This window comes from Thunnus thynnus, chromosome 17 (genome assembly GCF_963924715.1).
Source record: "Thunnus thynnus chromosome 17, fThuThy2.1, whole genome shotgun sequence".
NCBI classification, from domain to species: Eukaryota; Metazoa; Chordata; class Actinopteri; order Scombriformes; family Scombridae; genus Thunnus; species Thunnus thynnus.
Window position 1 is genome coordinate 28,915,183 of NC_089533.1, and position 12,384 is coordinate 28,927,566.

A 12,384-nucleotide genomic window follows, 5' to 3' on the forward strand; every position below is an offset into this window, starting at 1 on the left:
TTGTCATATGGGTTGATTTTGGCAGATTTCACAGAAGAGGCCTGGGAGAATCCTGCCATGATGAGAATTAGATAAAAGGCTCTTATTACACCTTACATTTTACACTGTAAAAATGCATATTCTTTAGCATAAATAACAATTATGTTTATAGGACTTAAAAACACAAATCAGCATTATCAGCATTTAAAGTAAAATTTGAAAACTGGTGCAAACAGTCTCTCTCTGTGCCAGTGGTAAGCAACCTAAAACTAAGGAAGCACAGTGATTGAGAGTTTAGCTTGAGGTTGGTTCACAATTTTTCAAGTTTTAAAACAACACTCAGGTGCCCCTATGAACAGTGAAAGAGGTTTTTGTCCTCCATCACTTCCATTGTAAGTGCATTATGAAGGGATCTTCTAATGGTCCGTATGAACAGGAGGAATGATTACAGCAAGAACAACATGTTTCAATGCTCATTTGGCCTCCTGACTGTTGTTTTAAGACAGACTTGAATAATTCTGAACCTGTCCTTTAAAATTGGGACGTACTATAGGATGTAATAAGAACAGTTTTTGGCTAAGTTTGGAGTAAAGCTGAAGGTTAGGATTGGCCGTGGGAATGGTAAATCCTTGTAAGCAACAGTAAGACAAACGTGTGTGGTGTGTGTACATAATGTGTGTGATGATGAGATCAAAGTGATACCTCCTGTATTTTTTACCTTCACTGAGTCAGTGTAATGTGTGAGCTCACGTGTGTATGTGTGTGTGTGTGTTTGTGTGGTGATGTGTGAATGTTCAAAAGGAATTGAGCAGCAGAGTAAGGACTATCATTTAAGTCCATTGCTAATGTTGAGTAAGCACACAGGAACCTCCTCTGAGCGGAAGCATGAGAGCAAACATCTGGAACCTGATCATTAAGATTTTCACTAACCTGCAATGAAGTACTACATACACTGTCTAGACCAGTCAGCCAGTCTAGAACTGGTTTCACTGGTGCAAACACCTTCAATCAAAGAGCAAGAACTAAATATTTGGCTAAACCTGACAGGCAGTCAGAAGACTGTCAGAAAGAGCCAGATTGCTGTGATGTACTTTTCTTTCTGTCATTAGGAGCAAAGAAGAAAAACAATGAAATCACTGTTTTACTACTCACTGAACCTGCATATGATGTGTAATGGCTTGTCATTTTCCTTTACTCTAATGTGTTTGTGATCATGTTTTTGGGTTTTGAATTGATCAACCCATATACCTTAAAGGACAGGTCCATAATTTTTCAAGTGTGTCTTAAAACAACAGTCAGGTGTCCATATGAACAGTGAAAGAGGTTTTCCTCGCTGTAATCATTCCTCCTGTTCATACTGGCTATTAAAAGATCCCCTTCAAATGTGCTTTCAATGTCAGTGATGGAGACCAAAATCCACAGTGTGTCCACACAGTCATTTAGTGCAAAAATGCATTTAAAAGTTGATGTGAAGCTTATATGAGGCTTCAGCAGTCTGAGTTAGTCATATCAAGTGGATATCTGACACATTTACAGTCTTTTTAGCATCAAATTCCCTCTTTGTGTTTCCTCAGACAGTGTTTCCCTGCTGAGCTGTGGTAGAAGTATAGTAACAAAAAGACTGTAACGTTGAAAGATATCTACTTGATTTGACTCATTTGGATGCTGAAGCTTCATATTAGCTTCAGATAAACTTTTAAATACATTTTTGCACAGAAGGAGGACTGTGGATTTTGTCCTCCATCACTTCCATTGTAAGTGCATTATGAAGGGATCTTCTAATGGTCAGTATGAACAGGAGGAATGATTACAGCAAGAAAATATGTTTCAATGTTCATTTGGGCTCCTGACTGTTGTTCTAAGATTATGCTATAACTTCAAAACAAAATTAAATACACCCTTGCAACATACACACACACACACACACACACACACACACACACACACACACACACACACACACACACGCACACACACACACACACACACACACACACACACACTTTACTAGGTTTCTAATGGACTTTACATTTGTTAGAGGGAGACAATTGTGCAACTGTGTTTTGCTTCCCAAAATCTACTGGATTTATAGGCAGTGAGGTCAGAGTGGCCTCTCGGACAGCACATTGAGTTTTGGGAATGTTAAGGAGTTAGTAACTGCAGTATAATTCCAGATTTGAAGCTCCAGGGAAGTTTCCACCATAAAGTTTTTACAGAGACAAGAGCTGGTGGGCAGAGGCGATGAGACTGTAAATGTCTCTCAGTTTGTCCCTGAAGCAGTGATGGTAAATATAAAAACTCCCTGTAAAGGTCTGAGTGAGAGGTGTGACTGGGAAGGAAAATTGTCTTTCCTAACAAATTAGTGAGAATAACCATAATTATGCTGTATATAGTGTACCAGAATGACTTAAGTGTTTGACCTTTAGTAAAGAGCTAAATGTCACTTGGGATTACACATATGAAGAGAAACACAGATCTAAGATCTAGTTTCATTCTGACAGTCCTGTCATGTGGAGGCGAGCTTCACTTCCTCACCTCCTCATCACACCACCTTGATTTCATGAACCTGGAACAGTAGTCTGTCCATTGAGCACTGTGGTCCAGAGCGAGCATGCTTCCTAATGATGTTGGGAACCCCCTGACCTTTTGTCTGTCGGGATTTCCCACTGATGATCCCGCTGAACATGAATGTCCAGGTTACCATGTCATTATTTCTTGATCTTTATTGCCATTTGATCCCTTCCTCAAGCTCCAACATCAAGTCACATTTTACACTTGTACACAGGAAGTATCACAGTCTAATGGACAAACTTTGCTGAGCACATTCCTGCTCCCCTCATGATGATTTGATGTGATTTTCATGCCATCTCTACCCTGTCTTTACCTCTGGTAAGGCTCTGATGCCAAAGTTATCAGTCTGTCCAACACTTTCTTACCATGGGATGTAATCAATATTGCAGCTTCTAGGTGTTGCTAGCTGCCTTTTTTTTAATTTTTTTTTTTACAATAACTGTACCCTGTGGTTTGAGTCACTTCACTTCACTTCATTATTAAATTACAGAATTACAGAAATATATATTTATTCCCATGGTACAGCATTTCTTTCTATTACTGATTATATTTGAATGTATTAATTTCCATGAAACTGTTCAAATAAACCTGACCCCTTATTGTTCCTTTGTTTTAAATCCCTTGTTACATTCACATTGGTTATGCAGACAGATTATAAAGTTTTAACTCTGTCACTCTCTCTAAAAGAAAACAAATGATGTGATGTGCAGAAACCTGCTGTATGCTTCTGAATCATGACCATATTTAGGCTTTTTACTGCAATGCTGTCCTCCTCAACAGCCCACTCTGATGGTTACATTTAGACAAGGCTAGAGTTTTCTTGAGGAGTTTTCAAATGTTTTCTATGTTTCAGAGTGTGCAGAACATAAATGTGACATGCATTTACACGTTAGAAGATCCATGTAAGAGTGCTGGAGATGATGTTTATGGAAGATGTCATGGTCTGCAGCTTCACATTCTTGGAGTGACAGTTGAAAAAGAGCATTCCTCTGACAGAGAGAGACAGAGATAGTGTGTGTGTGTGTGTGCATGTGTGCGTGTATGCGTGGAGGAATTTCAGAACATAAATGTTTCATGTCTGTGGCCCGAGGTGTTCTTTTAGGGCAACACACACACACACACACACACACACACACACACACACACACACACACACACACACATGCACGCGTACTTTGGATGACTACCTGTTTGTACTGGTGAGCTTTTCACCCCAAGTTCTTGCTGAAATGTTCCCCAGTGATGACAGCTAACCTGTGATTTTCATCACATTTGTAAATCAAAATTCTCAACCAAATTACTCTGCTAATACTCTGAATATGGGCTAAATATTTTGAGTACCAAAAAATTTGAATGTAAGGCCAGGAGGTAAAAAACCCACAAAAACAAAGCTGTCTCAATCAGTCTATTTTGATTGAATGCAGCTAATAAGTCTTCTGAAGTCATTAAAGTGCACAGTAAGAAAAGACATTTCCTTATAAAAAAGCAAAAGCTGCAAAAATGTAACTTCAGTCAGGAAGTAGTCTTAGATAAATATGTGAATGTGCACAAAGTGTATCTTAAAGGACAGGCTCACAATTTTTGAAGTCTGTCTTAAAATAACAGTCAGAAGCCCAAGTGAACATTGAAACATGTTTGTCTTGCTGTAATCATTCCTCCTGTTCATACTGACCATTAGAAGATCCCTTCATAATGCACTTACAATGTAAGTGATGAGAGACAAAATCCAGTCCTCCTTTTGTGCAACAATGTATTTAAAAGTTTATCTGAAGCTAATATGAAGCTTCAGCGTCCAAATGAGTCAAATCAAGTAGATATCTTTCAACGTTACAGTCTTTTTAGTGCCAAAGTTCCTCTTTTTGTTACTATACTTCCACCACAGCTCAACAGGGAAACACTGTCTGAGAAAACACAAAGAGGGAATTTGATGCTAAAAAGACTGTAAATGTGTCAGATATCCACTTGATATGACTAACTCAGACTGCTGAAGCCTCATATAAGCTTCACAGAGACTTTTAAATGCATTTTTGCTTTTCATATGGGCACGACTGTTGTTTTAAGACACACTTGAAAAAAGTCTGGTTATTATTATATACAGTCATACGGGGAAAATACTTTGGAGATCCTCAACTGTGACTTATCTAAAATATAAAGGAGTGCTTTTATTGACTGATTGGAAATGTGATAAGAAAAGGATAGTGAAGCAACACAAAGAGTCTACAGCCATGCTAGGTGGGTCTTTGAGCTGAATGCTAATGTCAGCATGCTAACATGCTCACAATGAAAATGTTAACATAATGAAGCTTTTAGCGCAAGTTCAAGCCGGAAGACAATTGTCTGCCTATGTCGTCATAACAACGAAGCTCCACTTCTCAACTATTATCCAATGATTTCACTGGGTTCTGTGTGCATGCTTGCCTATCACCAATGACCATCTGATCTTAAAAACACCTTACTTATTTTGTCTCTCTACATTCTCATTGCAGTCAATGCCGCTTTGCAGCTTCGCCCCTCCACTGCCCCACCGCCACTGTTATTTGGACCATGCCTATTGCTCCCTAGAGGGATCTCTGATTGGCTATTTATAGGGCTCCGTCCCTATACATCTTTCTGATTAATGGGTCAATGCCAAAGTCTTTATCAAATAAAGTTCTCTCTTTAAAGGACACAATATCAGCCTGTGTTTAGTAGTGCACACTGTGAAATAACCCATTCAGGACTCATTTAATAACAGATATGCACACGTTTCGAAACTAAATTTTTTTCCCCCCCCGAAACAGCCACAGCCCAAGCTGGGATTCCTGCTCATGAGACAAGAAGTTAAAGGGAAGTGATATGAAAGTAGGATGTGAGAGCTGTCTCCCACTAGGTCACCAGTTATAATGTTTTCACACTGGCCTGAACTACTCTCATCAGTTGAAAGAAAGAGGAAAACAGAGAATAAAAAACCCCAATCTTTTTTCAAGTGCATACAGTTTGTAGAGTGTCTTGCCTGGGTCCTTGTGGATGCCCATATTCATCAATGTCAAATATGGTGAATGTCAAATGTTTGTGTGTCTGTGTGTGTGTTTGTATGTGTGTGTCTGAGCTGACATCGACTCTCAGGTCAACCATCGCCTGAGCTGTGCCAGTGGAACCTACGCCAGAAAAGAGTCTATGAAGACTGAGACCTAAAGGCCCAAACAAAACTCCTGGTCTACAGAGCTGTAGTCCTCTCCACCCTGCTATATGGAGCTGAGTGGACCAACTACAGCAGGCACCCTAGAGCCCTGGAACAACACCACCTAAGATCCTTACGAAAGATTCTGAGGATCAGCTGGGAGGACAGATGCAACAACTTCAGCGGTCTGGAGGAAGCCAACATGACAAGCATAACGACAACAATAATCTAGCACCAACTCCAGGCCATGTCATCCACATGTCCAACACACAACTCTCCAAACAGATCCTGTACTCCCAACTGAAAGAAGATCAGCGAGCCCCCGACGGGCAAAGAAAACGTTTCAAGGACAATATCAAGACCAGTCTGAAGAAATTCCACATCACATCAAGAAACTGGGAGCACATTGCACTGGACAAGCACTCCTGGAAGAAATCCTTGCAGGCAAGAGCTGCATGTCATGAAATGGAACTATGCCGTGCTGCAGAGACAAAGCTACCACCGCAGGGAGAGAGAGAAGAAGGCTCAACCACCACCAACCACCACCACTCTCCTCTGCCCACACTGCACCAAAGTATGCGGATTGTGATTTGGCCTCTACAGCCATCTAAAGACCCACAGACGACCCAACGGAGAGGATCGTCATACTCGCCTTGAGTGACTACCGATGAGGATGATGATGATGATGACGATTATGTGTGAGTGTGTGTGTGTGCATGTATTTGTGGACTCACCGTGGCTGACTGAATGCAGTTTGACTGTTTTGGAGATCTTCTCTTCATAGTTGGGCGTACAGGACTTCCGGCTGACTTTGGACTTGAACAGAGTGTTGACCAAGGTGGACTTCCCCAAACCACTCTGACCTGCAGACACATAAAAATAATTCTGTTAAACACGCTTAGTATGCGAGTATGTGTGTAATAATATGCATTATTTATTCTCTGAGAAAACAATAGCAGATGTTTGTTCCAAGTGGCATAAAGACCTCTTACTTTGAATTCTGCCTGCTCCTGTGTCCATATATTTTCAATTATACAGGCATTGATTAGGAGGGCTCCCCCAAATAAAGCTCCTGTCCCTCCTGGCACTCGAGTTGCTTAAGTTGCACTAATCAATATTTTTATATTAGAAACTGATCAAGGGTTACTGATAGTGACAAAACTACACAGAATTATCACAAACTATGCAGTTCCGCTCAGCTCTACAGAGCTTACAGAGCAGCAGCAGGCAGCTGTTTTTAGTGAAAAAGATCTGATAAACTTCCTGTGCTCTACCACATTGGGTACGTTTACATGCGCACTAATATTCCACTATTATTCTGAATATGACAATATTCTGAATTTGATACGGGTCATGTAAACAGCATATTCCGTTTGGATATTCTGATTTAGACCTTGTTCCAAATGTAGCATTTTACGATTAAGACATGTGGGATATGCCGATATTGTTCTGGTTTTAGAAGCATTCTTTGGACATGTATAAAGCGCATTTGGAATATGTGTCTCAACCAAGCGGCAACCTCCAGGGCTGGAAAATGAAGCCAATGCAGAAGTGCCAAGTGCAGTTCCTTGAATGGCCATTTGAGGCTGGCTCCAAAAGCGAGTCAATCCCCATAGACCCCCATGTTAAAATGCCCAGATTTACAGCAGAAAGAAACATGTTTACAGCCTGGTACAAAAATGGTTTTGGTCTGGATGAATTTTTCTTTATAATTCACCTAATTAAATGTTATTTAGCCATAAAGTTATGTATAATTAAGGATGTGGCTACTTTGATTGACAGGTCGCTAGCCACTAGGTGGCTTGTTTCAGCAACAAGGCTTCATTCAGCCTGCCTCAGCTCCATCTCTTTGCACATTTTGGATTAGCCAGGAGTTAGGCAGATTCAGGCACTGCCAAAATGGTGACGGCCAGAGCCGCCCACTTTGAGCTTCAAAACTGCTCTTCAGAAACCAATGGGTTACATCACAGTGGTTACGTCCATGTTTTTACAGTCTATGGTCTCAACTGGGGTTTTTACCGAAGTTTGCAACACAAGGCCCTCGTGCCTGTTTACCCCTGTGCAGACAAGATGACATATTCTGCAGCAGGAAGGCAGACTGAGGGAAGAATGAGAGGAGAGTTTAGAGCTATTCAGGGCGGGCTGGAAAAGCAGAGTGCGCCTTCTCCATGACGGGGACGGAGGGCTTTGGTTTTTACCCTGACTGACAGTAACGACTCGGAGTGATGCACCACAAACACTCAGTAGTGTAGTAAATATCATGGGCCAACCTAGGTACTGGATGTGCCTGTAACTATACATTTATAATATCAGTCATATCACTGATAAATATCAGGCAGTAGCTCACTAATGTTTTTCACCTCGCTGGTTACTTCACTGCCTGTGGAGATCTTGTGATTTCCATTCCCACTGGAGCAGAGGGAAACCCTGAAAACCCTCTGCATGTAAACGAGAATATTAGCGGAATATTCATTTTCATTAGACATGTAAACAGCTTTGTAGGAGTATTGCCTTTTTCAGAATAAGGGCAAAAAATGGATTATTTTGCGCATGTAAACGTAGTCATTGTCTATTTTGGTCTTATATGACATTGTACTTGAGAACATGAAAAGATTATTGTTGTTAGCAAAGTGGCGATAGCATCGAGCTGCAGTTAGCAGAGCAAACAGTTAACATTCAGTCAGTGTCCAAGTTGTAATTGTTAAACAGGTGATGTTAGAAACCATCAATATGTAACACAAACAAACAAAATTAGCAACTAGCTGGTGAATATAATATTTATCCCTTGAAGAGCTAGATATTTTCACAGGAGTTGGTGGAGACCAAACCAGAGATAAAGAAGAGTGAATGTTGGACTTATAAACATCAAATATGACTTCAAATAAAGCTTTAATTTATGGAATCGAAGCCAAGACAGCAAATATCAACTATACTGATCATTTCTTCATTATCTGACTGACAAAAATGGCTGTTTTCACATAATTCTCAACTCAATATATTATTTAGATACTGGTAGAATCACCTCAAAGGTCTTTTGTTCCCACCCGTCCTGGGAACTTATCATATCTAAAGCAGCGGACTTTGCACTCATCTTTCATAGTAGTGGTGCAACGGATCGTACTTGATCTGTGATCCGTACAGATCACCCCCCATACTTCGGCACGCATGTGAACTGTGGATTACAAGATTGCTGTGAGTACAAGTCATGGACAGACAGCGCGTCGCTAACAGGGATTTTGAAGAGCAACGACCAAACCAGCATCTAACGGGTCCGTAGTGACATCTGCAGGTATGTTAACATGCTGTTTAATGTGCTGCAGCTGAGCAGCTAGTTAGCTACATAGCTGCTAATTGACATTAGCGGTGCACTTTTCCCCAGTGAATGTTTGTTTGGTGGCTTGTTCAACAAGCTAAGCTGTAGGACAAGACGTGTGTTCATGTTTGTAAGTAATCATCAAGTTTTGATGACGTGGACACAGGCTGTTGTTTCATTCACTACCATGTTTAAAGGAAGAAGGTGTCATGCTTCATATTGCAATTTAATTTAACAATTGAGCTTTGAATATTTTATATATTTTAAGATTTTATTTAAACATTGGACATCTTGAATGTTGTTTTCATTTAAGACCATGAGCAAAAGTTCCATGCTGTAAGTGTTTTACAGAATATATGGAAAACAAAGTTTTATTTGTCTCTCCCTTTTTTCTTCTTTTCGGCTGATCCGTAAAATCATCCGATCCGTGACTCAAATCTGTGATACTATCCGAACCGTGATTTTTCTGATCCGTTGCACCCCTATTTCATAGTATATTACCAATGTGGATAACATTCACATCTGTTCAGAGTAACCCACAGTGTATTGGACTACAGGTCAAGATTTTGGCATTCATCATATACTGTACATGGCAATGAGTGATGTCCAGTTTCCTCACAGACTTGACATGATGACAACGAGCACCTAATCTCACATGTCACAGTGTGACCCAGTCTAAAGGTCTGGAGAGCTGACATTTAGACAGGAGTGTGTGTATGCATGTGTGGAGGAAGTGGCCTAGACACTGTGAATCACACACTTGCCTACACAAGTAGACACAGTTAAACAACACAAACGTACACCTCTTAAAATTGTATTTTTCACTGTAAATGAAAAGAAAGCAATTACCATACTTGAATTAAAAATAGAAATAAAGAGTAAGCATCCTGTTTTCAGTCAACAGCAGGGGAAGTATGTGGCAGGAAGAAGCAGGCAGCCCGAACTCTAAAAACCACATCCTACTCAAAAGAATTATACTTCCTCCTCCTAGTTGAAAAGCAAAATATATTATCTTAATGAGGAAGAGACACATTTGCAAATTACATTAACGATGTTAGGACTCAAATATTTACAGAGGTCTTAAATATTCTTCGACACACAATGCCAGGTTACCTGTCAGAGCAGACATGGAACAAAATTTCTATAGCGGCCTGGCTCTTTTCTTTGGTAAGCTTGACCCTTTTCTTTGGTAAGCTTGACCCTTTTCTTTGGTAAGCCTGACATCATAACCCACTAACAGTCAGTGTGTGAACATGTCCAAGGCTGCCAAATGTCAGTATCACAAATCTGCATTCATATGCTGCTCACTGATGTTTGCTACCAGGGACTGATACTTGATCAGTTTATCAGAAAAGACTCGTACTGGTCAAAAACATGGCCTATCTCTAAGATTAACACTTTTTTTCAGCTTTCAGCCAGAAAAACAAAGTTAGAGGTGTTGGAGATGTGTTGGCATCACACGGGTTCACACCATATACATCATTACAGCTGTTGGTAACACCTCTTTGACAGCAACAGCAACTGTCATGCAGTATAGAGCCCTAGGTACACAGTCTTTCCAGAGTGAAAAGGGAAAACACAAGAACTCTATGTCATCCCAGTGACCTGGTGGCTATCATGCGAGAGTTCCCATTGGTCAAACTGTAAGCTTGCCATAGTGGAGAGCTTTGTTGAGTGGCAAAGAAGAGACTGACCTCTCTGTGCAGCTCTGTGATTGGCCAAAGCACAGCAGGGTGGCTGGTTTGAATCAGTGAAAGAACATTTTAGCGAAGGAATGTTGGCTCACACATGTGCACATATTAGTGGACACACACACACACACACACACACACAAAAACAAGACGCAAGACAGGCAGAGAGCTGGTGTGTGTATATGTGTGAAATGCCAAAGTGGCAGGTGAATGCACTACTCTGCTGAGGTGAGCATAAGTGGTACGTAAAAGGAAAAAGAGTTTCTTTGTTAGTTTTTATATCTTCTAGACAATTTTCTACAAATTAGGTATTATTTATATTACTGTTCACTTGTGCTGAACAATTGTTTTACATCAGAACCCGGAGCCCCCCACAGGTCATATGGTAGGAAAACTGACATGGAAATCTGCAAACTGAGCGCACAGATTGGCAAATCATGCAAGTGTGATGGCCAAGATAGCCCATTAAACCTGTTCCAGCCTGTCCCGCTCTCTGTGATCACCTATACTGCGTTTTAATGTAGCCAAACTCACAATATAGTTGTTCTCATTTGCATATATTTCTGTTGTTGAGTATAAAATTCGATCACGACTCATAAATACTACAGGATATGTCGACCAGCAGTCATACCAAACTGTTGCAGCTGCAGATAAAATCATAAAAGAAAATAAACAAAATACAGGTTAATGACAGCAGCTGTCAGATTTTAAAATAAGTAATAAGTGATTCTACAAGTCAGTTACAGCCACAAAACATCTGTTACCCCAAAATGCAATGCAGCTTGAAGCATAGATACATGTTTGTCACTAACCTGTACTTTTTGTTTATTTTGTCTGATGGTGTCATGATCATAAAACCACTGATTTTATCTGCAGAAGCACCTTAGTATGACTGCTGGTCAAAATAGCCTAATACGTATAACCTGCGACTGAATTTCTCAATAGTTTGCTGACAAGACACAGAAAAATATGTAAATGAAAACAACTAACAGCTGCATTAAAACACAGTTTAGGTGATCACAGAAAGCAGGACAGGCCAGAACAGAAGTTTAACAGACAGTCTCGGCCTTCTTCGCCTAACACATATCCCCTGGGGCGGGCTTCGTAAAATCCTGTTTTAAAAGGTGCATTTTTTAAAACACGAGTCACTATTTTTATTATGATTTACATCATTAAAGTTGATGGAGGGCCAGGTTTGGACCACGGGCCCAAATCTTAAAAGAAAAAAAGAGTGCCAAGCGACAGGCTGCAAATCTTTAAATGCTCTATGGGCAGAGCGCGCACACTAGAGACTAACTTCCAGTTAGCCTTCTGCTAACTTGAATGGGGATAAAATAATTTGATCGTGCAGCTCTTCTAGACTTTCCAAATGTTCCATATGGATCAAATTCTGATAGTGAAAGAAGTCATTTCACAGGGGTTATGTGACGCTCCAAACAATTTATCCACCATTTTACAGATGCGACAGTAGCGACGGAGTAGACTACAGCAGAGCCTATGATGTAAGCACGTGTCAACAGTGTTTTTGTAATTACTCTCACTGCCAGATGGGGGAGACAAAAGTTCCGCACGCCAGCTTTAACTCCTCAGTAAGGTAACCAACTGTGTGTCATGCTGTTGTGTGGGAAACTACTTGCACTGTGTGCAACATGTAATCAGATCATGGTTGC

At 40.5% G+C, this 12,384-nt stretch overlaps 1 protein-coding gene across 3 annotated transcripts in view; it reads right to left on the reverse strand.

The window, feature by feature from the left end:
* The window catches only part of septin12 (septin 12), an 89,064-nt gene that overhangs the window by 12,833 nt on the left and 63,847 nt on the right, over nucleotides 1-12,384 (reverse strand). For all 3 annotated transcript variants that reach the window (XM_067571412.1, XM_067571413.1, XM_067571414.1), the window contains one exon: nucleotides 6,445-6,573. In XM_067571412.1, coding sequence (XP_067427513.1) covers nucleotides 6,445-6,573 — 129 coding nt within the window. The remainder of the gene's footprint in view (nucleotides 1-6,444; nucleotides 6,574-12,384) is intronic.